Raw genomic sequence first — 21,289 nt, 5'->3', positions numbered from 1 at the left:
ACATTTTCAGTCATCTTTCATTTATAGCGCAAAAAACAAAAACCCTGTGGTGATTAAATACCACCAAAAGAAAGCTCTATTTATGTGAAAAAAGGACAAAAATTTCATATAGGTACAGTGTTGCATGACTAAGTAATTGTCATTCAAAATGTGAGAGCACTGAAAACTGAAAATTGGCCTGGTTAGAAAGGCGGTTTAAATGCAAAGTGGGCAAGTGGTTAACAATGCCCCTTTATGCCCCTCCAACTGTTATCTCAATTTGGACAGACCCATTGTTAGCCGTGTGCCACATTATTACTCTCCCTTGGGCACCCAAAGGTGTCCCGGGTCTTTTACAATCCTATAGTATATACTACAAAAAAAATTGCCTTGTGCCACTGTGTTCGGGTTTGGCTTGAAGAAAAGGTAGCAACCCTAGAGATCCCCTGTGCAAAGGTCCTTAAGTGCATTTCCACTGGATTTGAGCTGAAGCCTGTCTTTACCTTACACTGGAGTTGAATACAGTGTGCGGTGGTACCTGTATGTTATATTGGACAACTTCTTGTTGAGGCAAGATGCCAACCAAGAGGTTCACATCCAGGGTGCCTTTGACAGATCTGGTGGAAAACCTCCAGATGTAAGGTCCACTCGCCTTGATCTATTCTAGACTTTGTCAACAGAGGGAGTCTGCCTGACCGTTTTCCACTCCGAAAAATTAGACTGTGGAGAGAGCAGGAAGGTGAAGCTCCATTTACAGGAGAATGTGAGAGACATCCATCATCAAAGTAGGGGGCTGTCAGCCATGGTAGACACTGTACCAAAACATATGAGGACCATTCATTCATATGTCTTCCCTGTGTGAGACATCTCATAGCTTGCCTCATTGCAGCTGAGGCTGTCACAGCTGACCTGACACGTAGCTAGGGATCTGCATGCATGCGATAGCCAAGCTGGGAGGACCACTGAGTCTATATTATTCTGCTTGTCACCCAGCTTGGCTGTTGACTGAAGATCCTGAGGAATAAGACAAAAAAAGGAAAATAACAGCCCTGCAAAAAGGGATGAAGAGCCACAGCAGGGAGCTAGGGCCTTACTCCTAGATACTAGAAGTAAAAAAAAATTTAAAAAGTGCACAGCCCGTCCCTAGGTGATGCTTTGTTCTAATATCTACTCCTGGAGGTGGTGCTATAACCCTACTGTCAACATTCCTTACTGGGCTGTGTCCTTTAATGAATGAATGAGAAATTGCTGTTTACATTTTAAATGTTTTTTTTCTTTTAACGAGTTGAAAAATCCAACTCTTTATTTATGAGGGGGCTAGGGAGCTGCGTTTTCCATAATTAACCCTGTCTGTATTGTGCTGGTAGATGTCATTATTGATAGTAAACTATATTCAAACACTGTCGACCTAACAATATTTCTTTTATTACTTATTTTTTTTAGGTATGCTGTGTGACTGGGAACACATAACAAATGTACAGTGGTGTTTTCTCAAATTTGACAACAATTTGAGAAATACACTTTAATCAAAGAATGATAGGCCAACAGCCTGTGAAACAGAACAGAATAGAAAGGGCAGAAACCTGACCCTTGATAGTGTTGAGAACCAAACGCTGGTCCAAACAGCGCAGGACAAAGAGGATTTATCCCACAAAGAAACTCCTGGGGTGGAAGCCCAAAACCAACACCAAAGTATTCCCTCCATGTCTGATAACAGAACTTGTGAGATGTAGACGTCCTAGATTTTTGCATTGTAAGAATCACAGACTCAGAAGTACTCTTATCCCTCCAAAGCTGGGTTTCAACACTCATGCCAGTAAACCCAGCGACCGTAAAGCAGGATGGCAAACCAGTCCTTGGAACAGAAGCTCCTGACAATCTGTCAGAAGCCAGGGGTACCCCATATATCCCGGGACCAGTGCGGAGCTCTGAGGATTACTGGAATGTCTCCATCTCAATCCCATGAAGCAGACAAGAAAGAGTTTCAGCGAAGGAAAGCCATAGATGAACATGTATTGATCCTACTATTCACTACTTCTGCTAGAGGATCCATGTACCTGGAGACAAGCTTGTCAAGTTTATTGTTGAATGTTCAGAAACCAACAGGTTGCCCAGCACTCCTCCCCAGCCAAACAGTCTAAGGTCCATCATAATGATCCTTCAAAAGATGGGAAATAAGTAATTGCTGAAATCATGAACCACCAAACAAGGGACAACCTGGGCCTCAGTTATAGACAAATTAGTCTTTCCAGTGATAGGATCAATTGTGTAAATGGAAACGCCTCAAATTAAGCTACCAACAGACCTAGGATTCTCATGAAAAAGCAGAGAGTTGGGTACATTCTGGAAACAAAGAGTTCAAATCAGGAATTGGAGTGTTTGATGTTTCTCCTGCGAAAGGCACACGCCAAGTTCAACAGAGTCTGCGCCTACTGTCACTGCAACAGGAGGTCATCTAAATATACCATGTGGGGGTGACACAAGAGCGCAGAATGGCTAGTACTAGGGCTAGCACCTTGGTGAATACCTGAGGTGTGGATGAGAAACTGTATACAGCAAAGAGTAGGAATCACTGGAAGCATGTTTGTTCACTGTAGCAAGAAACTCCCTTGTGAAGGGAGGTGATGACAGATTTGGTAAATTAAATTCAATTTTTTTGGACTTGAATGCAGACTTTTAGAGCTTTGAAATGTACGGTAGGGATTTTACTGAAGAAAAAACAAAGAAGAAAGCAGGTGCTAGCAAAAAAAGTTAGTTTTTGAAACATAGCAGAGCGGCAGAAAAACATCTATCCTCCTAGGACACTAGCAAAAAACTGCTGAGGAATGCTGGTAGTAGGAGGGGTTATTCTGGACTGGCCATTTTTTTGTTTGCCAGTGTCCAGTCCTCCTGTAGACAGAAGTATGATTTGAATATTAAAGTGGGGGTCCACCTATCTATCGTTTTTTTTTTTTTTTTGGAGTTCATTCACAAACTTTTCTTCTCATGATTATCTACTCACATGTTCTGTGTAATAAGTCCGCCTGTGTCCGATTTCGTTGTAAAGAATAACTTATAAAATTCACTGCAGGCGGTTTCCATCTTCATTGTGGGCATTTGAAGCCCACAAGCATGTATTTCCTGGATGCGGTGAATGCTGTGCTCCCAGCATTCACCGAGATGTTGTGATGACACTGTTGCACAATGCATGCTGGGAAGCCTGAGACTAGCTCCCAGGGGACTGTGGGAGGTCTGGGAGAGGCTAGAAACACGCCTACTCCCATGGGAGGAAAACCAGGAAGTGCAAAGAAGATTAGAAAAAAAAAGGTAATTACGGCGATTTTAATTTTTTTACACAGCATGTCAGCATCTAGGCAAGGAAGAGAATGCATAGAGATAATGTTCAAAATTTGGGTGGAACCCCGCTTTAAAGACTTTGTGTTCCTTAATGGTCAAAAAAGAAAGTAACATTTTTTTGTTAGGGTTTACATACCCTTTAAGTTAAACCATTGACCAGGCTACATCTTGTTTGCAGTGCTAGTCAGTCGGGTAAATTACTCTTTCAATATAATTTTTTCACATGGCACCCAACTATGGCTTACCTCGATAACATGATCTCTTCCATCCTTCCCATGCAGGGCTTCCACTGCGCAGATGTCCAAACCACCAAATATTTCAGCACAAGAATCCACCCACAGTTTGTACCTGGAAGGCAAGAACTTGTTTATCTTCTGATAAGAACCTCAAATAATAGTACCACAGGTGTTATTTTAAAGTGGATCTCTGCTTCAGGACTATGATATAAGATACTATTTGGTCTGTATAATGAAGACATGCAAAAAGAAATTAAAATATGAAATGACCCACAGAGTCAAATCAGTGGAAGATGAATGCAGAATGGTTGTTACTGGCAATACTAGGTGACCACATCTAAGCAGTTTAGGGCAGCAGTTTACTGTATGATAGCCAAGTAAGAAAAATTTACCTTTTTTTTTTTTTTTTGTACAAAGGTTTTTACATAAAGATCAACAGAAAAAATAAAAAAAAAAAACAGTGGTGAACATACCATATAAACACATCTGCATTAAAATTGCAGATGTATAGCAAATAGAACATTTCTAGACATAAACAAATCCTACACCGTCCTGATGTTCAGGAGAAGTTGCATATGGCCTGTGGATTTCATGGATATGCTAACCTGCTAGATATTGGCAAAATGTATTTAATTTTATAAAGCCTAGTGCAGACTGAGTAGACTTTAAATGTTAAACAACATAATAAGAAAGAGACCATATGGAGCTAGATATCACATTATCATGTCCTTAAGGCGGTCGTTCAGCATACGACCAACCTAACAGAGGTTGGGTTGTAGATCAAAAGAAGTTGCGAAAAAAAAAAGATAAGAAAAAGGATGTAGAAGAGAAAAGGCCAAGAAAAGAGGAAAGAGAATAGTGTAGAAGAGGAAGAAAAAGGCGGGAGGTGGAGGGGGGGTCCCCGGGGTGGGGGGAGTGGAGGTATCTCAGAGTGAGAGCAGCGCAGGATCAAATCTAGAAGGGTGGACGTGAGACACCCAGGGTCGCCATGTCCGGAGGAACTTATCATGTGTGTCTAATAGTACAGCTGTCAACTTTTCGTTGATCATATCATTTACACGGTTTTTTACTGCTTCAAAGCTGAGAACTGGGGTTTTCCAGGCCTTTGCTATGGTCAATTTAGTTGCAGTAAAAACATGTTGGCGTTCTGGTCTTAATAGTTCTGTGATTGGTTTCCCTAGGAGGGCTTCATAGGGATCCCTTCTTATATTTGTATTAAAAAGGTTACGAAGGAGTGCATAGATTCTAATCCACAATCTGCATACTTTGGGGAATTTCCACCAGATATGTGCCATTGTTCCTTCCTGGGCACACCCACGGAAGCATAAGGGGGAGTAGGATGGAATAAAGCTTGCAGGTCTAGCTGGAGTGTAATACCAGCGATATAATATTTTGTAAGCGTTTTCTAGGAATAGTACATTCTTGGAGCATTTAGACAGACATGCAGTCATGACCTGCCAATCCTCTGGGTCCAGTTTTTTCCCCAACTATGCCTCCCACTGGAGATGATACGGTCTCAGGGGTGGTTTCTTTGAGCCTATTATGGCTGCATATATTAAAGAGATCAAACCCGAGGATTGAGGTCGTGATCTACATAAACTTTCAAAAGGGGTCATGGGCGGCACAGTGGTGCAGTGGGTAGCACTTTCGCCTAGCAGTAAGAAGGGTCGCTGGTTCGAATCCCAACCACGACACTACCTGCCTGGAGTTTGCATGTTCTCCCTGTGCCTGCGTGGGTTTCCTCCGGGTACTCCGGTTTCCTCCCACACTCCAAAGACATGCTGGTAGGTTAATTGGATCCTGTCTAAATTGTCCCTAGTATGTATGAATGTGAGTTAGGGACCTTAGATTGTAAGCTCCTTGAGGGTAGGGACTGATGTGAATGTACAATGTATATGTAAAGCGCTGCGTAAATTGACGGCGCTATATAAGTACCTGAAATAAATAAAATAAATAAATAAAATGTATAGGGGGTTGGTTGAGATTTAATGAGTTGTTGTAGAAAGTGTCGGATCTGCATATAGCTGTAGTGTTCCCTAAGAGGGATGTCATGGGAGGATCGTAATGCCGCGAATGAGATAATCCTGGTAGGGGTAAACATGGAGTGGATATCTACAAAGCCATTCTTGGACCACCATGCGAATTGTGTCGGGTTATCCCGACCAGGTGGAAATTATTATTATTATTATTATACAGGATTTATATAGCGCCGACAGTTTACGCAGCGCTTTACAACATTAGGGCAGACAATACAAGTACAATACAATTCAATACAGGAGGAATCAGAGGGCCCTGCTCATTAGAGCTTACAATCTAGGAGGGAGGGTCAAGTTATACAAAAGGGTAATAGCTGTGGGGGATGAGCTAATGGAGAAAATAGTGCAGTTATTAGATGGAGGCAGGATAGGCTTCTCTGAAGAGGAAAGTTTTCAGGGATCGCCTAAAAGTGGATAAATTTGGAGACAGTCTGACAGATTGGGGTAGGGAATTCCAGAGGATGGGCGAGGCTCATAAAATAGCGGGCAGTGAAGAAGGTGGAGTAGAGGGAGATGCGAGGAGATTAGGTTCGCTGAATATTTAATCGAGTCCCACAACTTAAGTGAGTGAGCCAGACATGGGCCTATGTTGGTTGGGCGGTGGGCCTTGGGGAGCCAGGGAAAAGAGGCCAGTGGTATCGGATGGGAATCCACCAGATCAATGACGGCCCACAACGGCATCTGCTGTTTCTCATGGAGACGTGATAGCGGGGCGATAGCTGCCGCTGCGTAATAAGCTTGCAGATTGGGGACCGAGAGGCCGCCATTGATCCTGCGGGCATACAACACCCGTTTCTTAATTCTGGGTCTCGTAGAACCCTATATAAATTGCATAATTTTACGTTGTTGGGTGCGCATAATATGGGGCGGAACGTGGAACGGTAGAACCCTGAAATAATAGAGCAGTTTTGGGAAATAGGTCATTCGAATAGTTGCTATCCTTCCAAACCAGGACAATGGGAGGGCAGACCAATAGTTAAGCATGGCTGCCAATTTCCCAAAAAGCAAGGGAAAATTGGCCTGGTAGAGGCCTGAGTAACTCGGGGTAAGTTTGATCCCCAAATAGGGTAGGGAGGTCAACCATTGAAAGGAAAATGTAGATTTTAAATGTTCTAGGTCAAGGAGCGCTAGATTAATTGACATCGCTTTAGACTTAAAGGGGTTGACAGCTAGGCCTGAAAACGAAGCAAAGGTAGTTAAGAGGGACAGCAGATTAGGTAAGGTGATTCTAGGCTTGGTAATAGTGAGCAGAATATCATCCGCAAACAGGGACAGTTTATGAGAAGCGCTCGTTATTTCTACCCCTTCTATATCCGGGTGAGATCGGATAGCCTCCACCAGAGGTTCCAGTGCCAAAATAAATAAAAAGTGGGGAGAGTGGGCAGCCCTGGCGTGTCCCTCTTTGAATAGGAAAGGTAGGTGACTCAAATCCATAGTATTTCACTTTGGCCTGGGGGGTGTCATAAATAGCTGAAACCCAGCTCATAAAGGACGCACCGAACCCATAGTGGTTCAATACCTGTATAAGATAGGGCCAGGACAGGGTATCGAAGGCTTTAGTAATGTCCAAAGACAAAAACATTGTCTCCAGAGATCTATTGTGTACGATGTGTTGTATTTGTAGGAGACGTCGGATAGCATCACCGACCTGCCTCCTTGGGACAAAGCCCACCTGGTCTTTTTTTATTAGTCGTGGGAGAAAGGAGTTGAGGCGATTGGCCAGGATTTTTGTCAAGATTTTAATGTCTATATTAATCAGAGAGATCGGTCTGAAGTTAACCCAGGAGGAGTGATCTTTGTCAGGTTTGGGGATCATCACTATGTTGGCAGTTAATAGGCTTGGTGTGAAGGAATGACCATCTTTAACTGAGTTATACATTTTTGTGAGGTGGGGAGCGACAATGTCAGCAAGTTTCCGATAATAGAGAGCTGAGAAACCATCAGGGCCCGGCCGTTTACCTACTTTCAGTTCCTTAATACAATGAAGGACTTCTGAGACTTGAATGTCTCGGTCCATGAGTGAAGTGTGGGCCTCAGATAGAGAGGGTAAAGAAAGGTTTGTCAAAAAATCATTGAGGGGTTGGGGGGGGGAATGATTGGGAATTGAGTAAAGTTTAGTGAGACGGTGTCTGAATTCATCCAGAACTCGTTGTGGGTTTCCCATAAGGATATTGTGACGGGTGCGCAGAGTAATAGGGGTGAATTTCGGAATGAAAGTGCGTAATCTATTAGACAACATTGCATTGGGTTTATTGGCCTTGGCATACCATTTTTGTCTGGCCCAGCGTAGGGTGCGCTCTGCTTCATCTGTCAGACACAGATCCAGATCTGTGCGGACCTTGTCTAGAAACCTACGATTATCCGGGGTAGGAGATTGTTTGAAGGTCTCTGACAAGGTCTCCAATTGGTGTTCTAACGCGCGGCGGCTTTGCGCCCGTTCCCGTTTACGTCGGGATGCTATCCTGATGACGTGGCCACGGAGGACTGCTTTATAAGCTTCCCAGAGTGTGAACGGGGAGGCGACCGATCCAACATTAAATTTGAAATATTCCTCAGAAGTGTCGTGGATATCTTTAAGAATCTCTTTGAAAGAGAGGAGAGAATCATTCATGATCCAGGGGGAATGCTGGGGTTTACTTAAAATAGAGTGGAGCACTGTCACAATTGGTTCATGGTCTGTCCAAGGGGCGGCGAGGATTGAGCATGAGTCTATCAGTGAAAGGTGCTTTCTTAGTACAAACATGTGGTCTATTCTAGAGTGAGAGAGATGGGGATGTGAATAATGAGTATAGTCCCTACCCAGAGGATGCAATTCCCTCCACACGTCTACCAGGTCATGAGATTGTAGGGAGTGTTTAAATGTTTTGGCGGCAGGAGAGGGGGGCTTATGATCCGAAGGATAGTGGTCAATAGAAGGATTCAATGACACATTAGAGTCACCTGCTAAAAGGAGGGTACCCTTCTGGTGCGATTTCAGGAGGGAGCAGATATGGGTCAAGAAGGGTCCTGGGTTTTTATTCGGGGCATAGTAAGACATTATGGTTACATCATTGTCTTGAATGGTGCCCTGCACTATTAGGTATCTACCATTTGGGTCAGCAATCTGTTTACTGCAAATAAATGGAACAGATTTGCGTATGGCTATCAGGACTCCTCTTTGTTTGGTAGGACTATTGGCCAAATAGACGTGGGGGTAGTTTGCCGCAAAATATTTAGGGCAGGATGAGGAAGAGAAATGCGTTTCCTGTAGGCACGCGATGTCTATCTGTTGTTGTTTGAGGTATTTAAATATCTTGACCCTTTTTTGAGGAGAGTTCATGCCCTGAACATTCAGGGACAACCAGTGGAGGGTCATGGGATCAAGGGTGTGCTGCTATGAAATATTCCAGTCGCGCACCCCGGGGACCAGGTGGGAGAGGTGAGAGAACAAAGGGGAAAGAAGGTAGAGAAGGACAAGAGAGAGGAAGGCATGTGGTTTAAATTTCCCATAATGAGTTTGGGGTAGAATATACAATGAAAACCTAGTTGCATCAGTGTGTGGACTCTGTGGTCCACAGTAGTGTGGGTCGTTGGCCAAGACTACTGTCATAGCCAAGTACCTACTCATGGAGGGAGCAGTGGTCCACTGGAACCACCCGCCGGTTTGCTTAAAAGTATTTGCAAGTTAAACAATGTGTTAGCACAGAGATCAAGAAAAAACAAAACAAAAGAAAACAAAAACAAACAGCTGGTAACAGTATAATCGTCAAGAACCAATTTAAGCCTTTCCGTTATCAATGTGTAAGAGAGACTAGACAAAATAATTCTGACAAAACAACAAGAAGGCATAAGCGCCTAAAACTCCCAGACCCCCGGAGACAACGGTCAAAGGCACGCCATCACCGGGCGATCAAACAGGCCCACCTGACCGGTTCCTACCCACGGGCCCCCCAAACTACCGGATGTGGATGAGGAGCCCGTGGGCAGGGATACAGAGCCCAGTCGCCCCACCCTATCAGTAAAAGATATGTCTTGTAGGGGTGAATTACCCCCTGGTGATGTACCAGTCCCGGAAACACTGGTAAAAGGAAAAAATAGAAAGAAAATAAATAAATAAATAAATAAAATTGGGGGGAGGGGTAGTTCAGCGAGCCATTTCCTGTCATCTTGAAAACCGCCATGTGGCAAAGGGTGTAGAGGCCTATCAAGATCCGCGCCTCAGTACATGGCCTGGAGGAGGGGGTCAACATCCCTGACTGCCATCACACAAATGGGGCAGCCCATAGCGGGATGCACGGCCCAAACCAAAGAGCCAGGCTTAACGGATAGTACAGGAATAGCAGTGGATTTCTTTCAGAGTATCACGTTTTTTCCGGGAGCAGGTGGTTACGGGCAGGGCAAGTTCATCGGTCGTAGTAAGGGGCTAGGTTGCAAAGGAGCAAAGTGGAGTTCTCAAAGAGATGTTGTAGTAGTTTCAGCCATTATTGGATTTGTGAAACCTTTGGGCCTGAAGATCCCGCAACGCCTGAGATCCAGGCAGGGATCGTTGGAAGGCTTGTGAGGGCTGGCGAGAAGGCCTGGCAGTTCCAGATTTAGAGGAGGAGGACGGAGCATCTGTAGTGAGTGAGGGCAAATCCAAGTGTAGCTCCTGAAAGTGGCGCTTCAGCTCAGAGGGGGAGGTGGCGTGGAACTGGCGGCCCAGATGGGAGAATGACAGCTTAAATGGGAACCCCCATCTGTATCTAATTCCCTGGGTTTGCAGAATTTGAAGGTAGGGTTTGAGGCCCCGTCTTCTGGCAATGGTGACAGGCGAGAGGTCAGCAAACAATTGTAGGGGATTTCCTTGAAAGGAGATATCTTGTTGTTCTCTGGCTGCTTGCAGGAGTCTCACTTTTGTACGGTAGTAATGGAATTTGATGATGACGTCTCTCGGTGGGCCATCAGAAGGTTTGGGGGCCAGGGAGCGGTGTATGCGATCTAATTCCAACCTGTCTATGGGAATCCCGGGGGCCAGTTCCTGAAAAAAGGCAGTTGCTGCACCTTGTAAATCTGTGATGTTCTTAGGAAAGCCGCGGATACGAAGATTGTCCCTGCAAGCTCTATTTTCTGCCTCCTCCAGCTTATCCCTTAAGTTTTCAATCTCAGCAGTCATTTTGTCTACTTCTTCTTCGTGACCTTCTAGCACTGTAGTGGCCAAGTCCATTCGCTGTTCTAGTTGGTTAGTGCGGTGAAGAAAAATTAACCATTTTATTCAGTGGCTCAAGTAAACCCAATATAATTATATACTGTACAGTGCCCTTTAAACTCCTTCTTACATGTGGTAGATCTCTTCCTGGGATACCTCACAACAACACTTACTCTTGGCTCAAACTGGCGCGACTTTTCAGACGACTTAGTCGCCTGACAAGTTGTGCTCCATTAAGTGCAATGGAACCATTCTAATCGGAGTGACTCAAGTTGCTCCGACTTAGAAAAAGGTTCCTGCACTATTTGGGACGATCTCTGAAGAACTTGCATTGACTTCCCTTACAGAACTTATATGCAAGCCGCGATAAAGTCATGCCAGTTTTAGGAATATGTTAAATGTTACACCTATATTTAGGGTGTAAGATGTTCCTAAGCACTGATCAGCACGCTTGTAGTTCATTCACTCTTTTTCGAGCTTTCTAACTGAAAGCCTGTACAGAGATATGGGCAGAAAGCTGGAGGGAGAGAGTGCAGAAACCTGACATTGATTGCACAATCCACTAATCATGGGTGCAATGCTTTGCAGGATCCTGTAAAAAAAAATATGAATGCACATTTTTTCCTGCAAAATGATGTACATTTATTTTCATTTTTAATGAACTTCACTTTTAAACTGTTCTTGGACTGTGCTTGGAAAAGTGTGACTCTTTTTCAAAGTTTTCGTTGCTCAGATGTGAACAAGTCCTTAAAGTTGAACTTCAAGCACACAAATAAATAGTGTTTTTTATTCATCTGTTACCATACCTGGATTGATGTGTGTACTTGCTTGAAAACTTCATTAGTCTTCACTAAGAAAAATGTTGTTATAGGCTTAGAACGAGTGACTATAGATTTCCGGGGCATCCCCACTTTCTGCAGTATGATTTGATATGTTTGTATACGTTATATTATACCACCCTAACCTACAAGTTGTGCCTCGGTGGAGATATTTGATGCTATCTGTCATATGACTTATCACGGATGTTGTTATTCATCAGGGTTGAGTATGTTACATCTGTCATCAATCTCTTTGCTGAACGTGTTTGATCTTCTTTTTCTTCCAATGTATGTACAAGTTTGAAACTTAAAAAAAAGTTTCTTTAAAAAAAAAAAAAAAAAAAGGGCCAGTCAGTGCCACCGCTTTCCTTTGTGGGCAAGCAACCAGTCACATACCCATTCCAGTTTAGTTGTAAACCAACACAGCAGATGCCATAATGTCAGCGCTGCCTGCTTTGAGTGTTACCAATACTAGAGTGCTCATAGGATCTGCTCATATCCCCCTCACTGAAAGTATGACTGGGCAATAACCAAGGGTGTATACTACAAAATGTTCTTACTTTAAGGGTTAGTTCACCTTTACTAAGAAACTGCCTATGCAGTTTGTAGATAAAAACAAAAACTGTGCAGCTTTGACTAAAGATGAATAATACCCTTGCTATAGGTGTAGGACATTTACATACCTTATAATGTCATACAGGACGTTGCTAAGAGAGGCCCAGCTGTCTCTGCTCACCTTCTCCATCACAGGAGTGAGCTCTCAAGCCATGAGCTCAGAGCTACTGCATTGGGGAGAGAGAGCGCATGTGAGAGGGTTTAAATCTGAGAAAGCGCTCACTCCTATGATGGTAGAGGTAAACAGTAACAGCTGTGCCTTTCTTAAATTGGAACTTTGGAACGTTCGCTGTAGTTTGCTGGAAGCAGGCAGGTTTTACATGTACCTGTCTGTTTGCAGCATCCCCTGGCATGTAAACTGGGCTGTGCATGCGCAGCTCAGATTACAAAGGCCGGCCTGATCCCTGTGCTGGAATGATTGCCTACTGTGCATGTGCAAAAGTGACATCATCCCGTGCCGACCATTGAAGCTGGCTGAAAACCAGGACACAGAATAGGATGTGGACACTGGCGAGGGATGGGACCATTGGAGGAAAGGGAAGTATAAACTGCCTTTACTTCCACTTTAACAACGGCCATAGCAACGATCTTCGAATCCGGTGTTCTGCCGAGAAAGTTCCCCTCGGTGGATAAGGACCCCCCTGTACTGCGCAGGCGCAGCGCTTGCGCAGTACGAACCACCGGAAATAGCCGAAGCTGAATAGCTGTAAGTTAGCTGTACACGGCGCCTGTAACAGGGCCCCTCGTGGGCTCGCTACGCTTGCCATGCTTCGGGGGCGGCCTCGCTTCGCTCTGCACTTTTTTATTCTACCTCTATGTCCACTTGGATGGTGGGGCTTGAACCTGGACTCATGGCGCAGGCGCCGTGTACAGCTGACTCAAGGTTTTCAGCTTCGGCTATTTTCGGCTTCTCCGTAGTCGCTCTTACTGCGCAAGCGCTGCGCCTGCGCAGTACAGGGGGGTTTATATCCGCCGGGGGAACTTTCTCAGCTAGACACCGGCTTCATGAGATATGGAAATGACCTACACCTATAGCAAGGGCAGTATTCAACTTCAGTCACAGCTGTACAGCTTGTTCTTTTATATACAGACGCCCCTTATCCGCATGGGTGTTTTTTTAGTAAAGGTAAACTAACTCTTTAGAGCGGAGTTCCAGCGAAAAAAAAAAAAATAAATAAAAGTCAGCAGCTACAAATACTGCAACTGCTGACTTTTAAAATAAGGACACTCACCTGTCCAGGGCGCCCGCGATGTGGGGGCAGAGGAGGGGCCAGACATGGCATAGATCGCTGCAGATTCTGCGGCAATCTATCGCCAGAAGTGGGAGCAAATACCTGTATTAGACAGGTATATGCTCCCCCCTGAAAGGTGCCAAATGTGACATCGGAGGAGGGGAGGAACCGGATAAGCGGAAGTTCCATTTTTAGCTAGAACTCCGCTTTAAGCCCTTATTTAACTGTCAGTATTGTTTTTAGGTTTGTTTGTTTTGTTTTTTTACATTCATATATAAACTTTTTTTTGTTTTCGTTCATATTGTTTATTTATTTTTGTAGTGTGTCTTTAAAGAAACTGTACATTTAACATTTAAAAAAGCTTTCACTTCATTTGTATAGATAATTTTAGTGTAATTATAAACGGGACCAATTATACAATAAAACTTTAACCACTAGGTTGTGTTTTACTAACCTGTAGGGAACAAATAGTTGTGCGCCTATGTATGTGTGTGTGTATATATATATATATATATATATATATATATATATATATATATATATATATATATATATATATATATATATATATATATATATATATATATATAGGCCACTTTATTAGGTACACCTTGCTAGTACCGGGTTGGACCCCCTTTTGCCTTAATTCGTGGCATGGAATCAACAAGGTGTTGGAAACACGCATAGCATCACACAGTTGCTGCAGATTTGTTGGTTGCACATCCATGATGGGAATCTCCCATTCCACCACATCCCAAAGGTGCTCTATTGGATTGAGATCTGGTGACTGTGGAGACCATTGGAGTACAGAGACCTCGTTGTCATGTTCAAGAAACCAGTGGTGAGATGATTTGAGCTTTGTGCATTATCCTGCTGGAAGGAGCCATCAGAAGATGTGTACACTGTAGTCATAAAGGGATGGACATGGTCAGCAACAATACTCAGGTAGGCCGTGGTGTTTAAACGATGCTCAATTGGTACTAAGTGTGCCAAGAAAATATCCCCCCAGTATATAAATAGTAAGAAAGGGAGGCCAGAACATATTGGCCCCATAAAGGATGATGAAGGCAATCTGGTTACAAAAGACAGAGAGATGGCAAAGGTTTTGTATATATTCTTCTCCTCAGTCTTCACAAAGGAAACGGGGGGGGGGGGGGGGGGGGGGAATACAGTATTCAAAACTGTAATGTTAATTTTCATTGCATGTCAGAGGAAGCACCCTCAAGGCTAATAAAGGACAGAATTAGAAATAGACTTGAAAAACTTAACATTAATAAGTTACTGGGACCAGATGCTTGCACCTGATAGCCCTTAAAGAGGAACTGCAGTCTGCTCACATCATTTGAAAAAAAAAAATCTTTGCCATTCTGAAGCTTCCCTCCAGCCACTTTGCATATTATTTTATATATACTGTGATTCTGTACTTGCCAAATATGCTGCAGAAATCTCCCTCCACTGAGTGTGGCTGCAACCATTTTAACTGTAGGCAGTTGAAGCTGCTGCCTGTTCACTTCCTGGATTTACACAGAGGCACATCTCCAACTCTGCAGCTTTCATTGGCCCTCTTATGACTCATCCCCCCTCCCTTCCTGGCAAACTCTCACAAGAGTTAGAGAGAGCTGTGCATGATGTCATAAGCCTAGGCTTTTTACCAGACAAGAAACGGGAAGTGGGCTGTATAAGGTATTTACTGGCAGAAAAAAAATGTTTTACTAGCCAAAGTTAAAACAACAAGGGCAGGAGATTTAATAGATGGAAAGATGCAAAAAAATTACTGAAGTTCCGCTATAAAGGAACTCAGGTGATAGCCAGAGCATTGTTCCTAATTTTTGTGGACAGTTTACTGACTGGAATGGTACCAGCTGATTGGAGAAAAGGCAACGTAGCACCAATATTTAAAAAGGGCCCAAAATACATCCCTGGGAATTACAGACCAGTTAACCTAACATCAGTAGTCTGCGAGCTATTGGAGGGGATGATAAGGGACTATATACAAAATGTTAGTAATAAAAGCAGTGATCAATAATCAGCCTGGATTCATGAAGAATCGTTCTTGCCAGAACAATCTATTAACCTTCTATGAGGAGGTGAGTTGCCATCTAGATAAAGGAAGGCCCGTAGACGTGATGTATCTGGATTTTGCAAAGGCATTTGATACAGTTCCCCATAAACGTTTATTGTACAAAATAAGGTCAGTCGGCATGGACCATAGGGTGAGTACATGGATTGAAAACTGGCTACAGGGGCGTGTCCAAAGGGTGGTGATAAATGGGGAGTAATGGTCCGGGGTGGAAAGTGGGGTCCCCCAGTGTTCTGTGCTGGGACCAATCCTCTTTAATTTAGTCATAAATGATCTGGAGGATGGGATAAACAGCTCAATCTCAGTATTTGCGGACGATACAAAGTTAATCAGGGCAATAACTTCTCTGCAGGATGTGGAAACCTTACATGAAGACCTAAACAAATTAATGGGGTGGGCAAATACATGACAAATGAAGATTAATGTTGAAAAATGTAAGGTAATGAATTTGGGTGCCAAAAATATGACTGCAAGTTACTCGCTTGGGGGAGAACCTCTGGAGGAATCTAGTATAAAAAAGGACCTGAGGGTCCTAGTAGATGATAGGCTCAGCAATGGCATGCAATGCCAAGCTGCTGCAAGCAAAGTCAACAGAATATTGGCATGCATTAAAAAGGGGATTCACTCCAGAGATAAAATGATAATTCTCCCACTCTACAAGACTCTGGTCCGGCCGCACTTGGAGTATGCCGTCCAGTTCTGGGCACCAGTTCTCAGGAGGGATGTGCTGGAGAGAGTCCAGAGAAGAGCAGCAAAGCTAATAAAAGGGACTGGAGGACCAATGCTATGGGGAAAGGCTGCAAGCCTTGAACTTATTCTTTCTGAAGAAGAGACGCTTGAGAGGGGATATGATATCAATGTACAAATACTGTACTGGTGACCCCCACAATAGGGATAAAAACTTTTCAGTGAAAGGGAATTTCTAAAGACACGCTAAAATTAGAAGAGAAGCGGTTTAACCTTAAAATGTGTAGAGGGTTCTTTACTGTCAGAGCCGTAAGGATGTGGAATTCTCTTCCACAAGCAGTGGTATCAGCAGGGACCATTGATCATTTAAAAAAACTGATAGATGGTCACCTTAACCACAACAAAATACAGGGATGTACAATGTACTGACGTAAATACACACATGGACTTGTATCTTTTTTCAACCTCACCAACTATGTAAAAAAATTACACCACCAGCCTGAACCATTGATACAAGGCAGGATGGATTCATGCTTTTTATGTTGTTTACGCCAAATTCTGACCCTACCATTTGAATGTCACAGCTGAAATCAAGACTCCTCAGACCAAGCAACAATTTTCCAATCCAATCTTCTATTGTCCAATTTTGATGAGCCTGTGTGAATTGTAGCCTCAGTTTCCTGTTCTTAGCTGACAGGAGTGGCACCCGGTGTGATCTTCTGCTGCTGCAGCCCATCTTCTTCAAGGTCTGATGTGTTGTGCGTTCAGAGATGGTATTCTGCATACCTTGGTTGTGAGGAATGGTTATTTGAGTTACTGTTGCCTTTTTATCATCTCAAATCAGTCTGCCCATTCTCCTGTGACATCAACAAGGCATTTTCCTCCACACAACTTCCACTCACTGGATATTTTCTCTTTTTCAGACCAGTCTCTGTATACCCTAGAGATGGTTGTGCATGAAAATCCCAGTAAATCAGTTTTTGAAATACTCAGACCAGCCCGTCTGCAATCAACAACCATGCCACTTTCAAAGTCACTTAAATTCCCTTTCTTCCCCATTCTGATGCTCGGTTTGAACTTCAGCAAGTTGTCTTCACCACGTCTAAATGCCTAAATGCATTGAGCTGCTGCCATGTGATTGGCTGATTAGCAATTTGTATTACCAAGCAATTGAACAGTTATACCTAATAAAGTGGCCGGTGAGTGTGTGTATGTGTATATCTATATACACACGCACAAAATATATATATATATATATATATATATATATATATATATATATATATATATATATATATTTTTTTTTTTTTTGTGTCAAAAGGTAAAGACAACATTGCTAAATCAATTGGACCATAGCTCTAATATAAATATTGCTCTGGTTAAGCCCTACTTTAACAGTAATGAGTCCCATTTAACAACCTCTTCCCCTTCAATATTGTTTTTAGCTTTTTTTTTTTTTTTTTACCATGCATATATAAACATTTTTCTGTTTTGTTTTCATTCATATTGTTCATTTACTTTTGTGGTGTTTCTGTAAAGAAGCTGTGCAACATAAAAAAAAGCCTTTACAGTAAAACCTTGGATTGTGAGCATAATTCATTCCAGAAACATGCTTGTAATCCAAAGCACTTGTATATCAGAGCAAATTTCCCCATAAGAAATCGTGTAAACTAGGGTTACACCGATACCGATATTAGTATCGGTATCGGTGCCGATTCCAAGTATTTGCCCAAGTACTTGTACTCGGGCAAATGCTCCCGATGCTTCATCGGATACCTGCATCCCGGAAGTCAGTGGGTGGGAGAAGGCGGAGCGCAGGTCCTGGCACAGTGAGAGTCCTTGCAGGCTGCAGCGGAGGAAGGTAAGCTTATGGGGCAGGGGTGTGGGTCGCAGCCGCAGCCATCCATCAGCATCGGTGACCTGGGCCATCAGAATCATTAATGGAAGTGACGGCCCGAGTCTCCGACAGAGGATGTACACTGCAACGCCCATCTTGGTACACCCTGCACTCGGCCTCAGTAGCCTGCAGTCAAAATGCGGCAGCGGACATCTTGTTACACCCAGCCCATATAGTATATGGGCTGGGTGTAACAAGATGTTCGCTGCCGCATTCTGACTAGGCTTACTGAGGCCGAGTTCAGGGTGTGCCAAGATGGGCGTTGCAGTGTACAGATCACTCTTTTATTGATTTTATTTTAGTGCTGCATTATTTTCAGTGCCACTGCCTACCTAACAGTTATCATTGCCACCTATCATTGCCCATAAGTGCCACCCATAAGTGCCACATACCAGTGCCAACTATCAGTGCCCATAAGTGTCACCCATCAGTGCCAGCCATCAGTGCTGCATATCAGTGCCCATCTGTCAGTGCCACCTATCAGTGCTCATCAGCGCTGCTGCATATTAGGGCCTCTTCATCAGTGCCACTGCCAGTTACAGTTACAGTTCTTCAAAATTATAAAGAAGATATTGTTAGTCTGTATTGTGCTTTGAAAACTGTCACTTGACATTAAAAAAAAATCGGTAATCGGCAGTGATGGGAGTAAGTCACACATGTGCAAGTCACAAGTAAGTCTCAAGTCTTAACCTTCAAGTCACAAGCAAGTCCCAAGTTACTGTGGCGAAAAGCAAGCAAGTCAAGTCCAGTCCCTGCTAGAAGTCAAGCAAGTCAAGTCAAGTCATTTATTTTGGTCAAGTCACAAATTAAGTCAAAATACTGATCTACCCTGAAGCCGGGACTCGGGGGGAGCTTTCTTTTGTAGAGGGGGGTGGGGTGGGGGGGCGGCTTTTGCCTAGGCCAAGACACAGCACTGGTGGTGCCAAGTCATTGCAAGTCAATAGCCCAAGTCAAAGTCAAGTCGCAAGTCATTAGTGACTAGTCAAAGTCAAGTCGACTCATTTATTTAATTTTGCCAAGCAAGTCGGAAGTCCTCAAACAGGTGACTCGAGTCAAGTTATGTGACTCGAGTCCCCCACCTCTGGTAATCGGTATCGGCGAGTACTTGAAAAAAGTATCAAAATAACTCAACACACAGCCATTAATGTCTAAACCACTGGCAACAAAAGTGAATACATCCCTAAGTGAAAATATCCAAATTGGGCCCAAAGTGTCAATATTTTGTGTGGCCACCATTATTTTCCAGCACTGCCCTAACTCTCTTGGGCATGGAGTTCACCAGAGCTTCACAGGCTGCCACTGGAGTCCTCTTCCACTCCTCCATGATGACATCACGGAGCTGGTGGATGTTAGAGACCTTGCACTCCTTCACCTTCCATTTGAGGATGCCCCACAGATGCTCAATAGGGTTTAGGTCTGGAGACAAGCTTGGCCAGTCCATCACCTTTACCCTCAGCTCCTTTAGCAAGGCAGTGGTCATCTTGGAGGTGTGTTTGGGGTCGTTATCATGATGGAATACTGCCCTGTGTTTCAGTCTCCGAAGGAAAGGGATCATGCTCTGCCTCAGTATGTCACAGAACACGTTAGCATTCATTGTTCCCTAAATGAACTGTAACTCCCCAGTGCCGGCAGCACTCATGCAGCCCCAGTCCATGACCCTCCCACCACCATGCTTGACTGTAGGCAAGACACACGTGTCTTTGTACTGCTCACCTCATTGCCGCCACACACACTTGACACCATCTAAACCAAATAAGTTTTATCTTGGTCTCATCAGGCCACAGGACTTGGTTCCAGCAATCCATGTCCTTAGTCTGCTTGTCTTCAGCAAACTACAGGCTTTCTTGTGCTTCATCTTTAGAAGAGGCTTCCTTCTGGGATGACAGCCATGCAGACCAATTTGGTGCAGTGTGTGGCGTATGGTCTAAGCACTGACAGGCTGACCCCCCACCCCTTCAACCTCTGCAACAATGCTGGCAGCACTCATATGTCTATTTCCCAGAGACAACCTCTGGATATGACGCTGAGCACGTATACTCAACTTCTTTGGTCGACCATGGCTAGGCCCGTTCTGAGTGGAACCTGTCCTGTTAAACCGCTGTATGGTCTTGGCCACCATGCTGCTGCTGATATACACTCACTACTTTACACTGTAGTAAAGTGTAATTTCTTCAGTGTTGTCACATGAAAAGATATAATAAAATATTTACAAAAATGTGAGGAGTGTACTCACTTTTGTGAGATACTGTGTGTTATATATATATATATATACACACACACACACACACACACACACATTTGTTTTCTACTGGGTAAAAAAAAAGTGTGTGTGTGTGTATATATATATGTATGTACATATATATATGTGTGTGCGTATGTTGTGCTCAAAAGTTTGCACACCCTGGCAGAAATTGTGGCATTAATATTGAAGATATGACTGATCATGCCAAAAAACTGTCTTATTTAAGAAGGCTTTCAGCCACAACTGCCACAAGTACTGTTCGGGATACAAAGAAAAACCCACAGGTAACCTCAGGAAAAATACAGGCTGCTCTGGAAAAAGATGGTGTGGTTGTTTTTAAGGAGCACAATACGATGATACTTGAACAAAAAAGAGCTGCATGGTCAAGTTGCCAGAAAGAAGTCTTTACTGTACTGTAAGTTCCACAAAAAAGCCTGGTTACAGTATGCCCAACAACACCTTGACATGCCTCATTGGCGTTTTTGTTGCTTTGGCGCAGTAAAGGCTTCCTTCTGGCAGCTCAACCATGCAGCTCTTTTTTGTTCAAGTATGCTTGAATTGTGCTCCTTAAAAATGACCACACCGTCTTTTTGGAGAGCAGCCTGTATTTCTCCTGCATTTACCTTTGGGTTTTTCTTTGTACCTTGAGCAATTCTTCCGCCAGTTGTGGCTGCAATCTTTCTTGGTCTACCTGACCTTGGTCTACTGACTGGCATATTCAAGGCTTTTGCTATCTTTTTATATCCTTTTCCATCTTTGTAAAGTTTCATTACCTTGTTACGCAGGTCTTTTAACTGTTCTTTTCTACCTCCTCATGGCTCAGTGTCTAGCCCGCTTAGTGCATCCATGTGAGAGCTAACAAACTCATTGACTATTTATACATACACTAATTGTGATTTAAAAAGCCACAAATGTGGGAAATTAACCTTTAATTGCCATTTTAACCTGTGTGTGCCACTTTCTGTGT

At 43.5% G+C, this 21,289-nt stretch overlaps 1 protein-coding gene across 4 annotated transcripts in view; it reads right to left on the bottom strand.

Annotated features, from left to right (window-relative positions):
- Positions 1 to 21,289, bottom strand: part of SYN1 (synapsin I) — a 277,136-nt gene that overhangs the window by 20,449 nt on the left and 235,398 nt on the right. For all 4 annotated transcript variants that reach the window (XM_073599890.1, XM_073599887.1, XM_073599888.1 and 1 more), the window contains exon 9: positions 3,561 to 3,663. In XM_073599890.1, coding sequence (XP_073455991.1) covers positions 3,561 to 3,663 — 103 coding nt within the window. The remainder of the gene's footprint in view (positions 1 to 3,560; positions 3,664 to 21,289) is intronic.

The sequence above is a fragment of the Aquarana catesbeiana genome, linkage group LG09 (assembly GCF_042186555.1).
Source record: "Aquarana catesbeiana isolate 2022-GZ linkage group LG09, ASM4218655v1, whole genome shotgun sequence".
NCBI lineage: Eukaryota > Metazoa > Chordata > Amphibia > Anura > Ranidae > Aquarana > Aquarana catesbeiana.
Note: the sequence above shows the minus strand (reverse complement) of the source record. Positions and strands in the feature narration are given on the sequence as shown.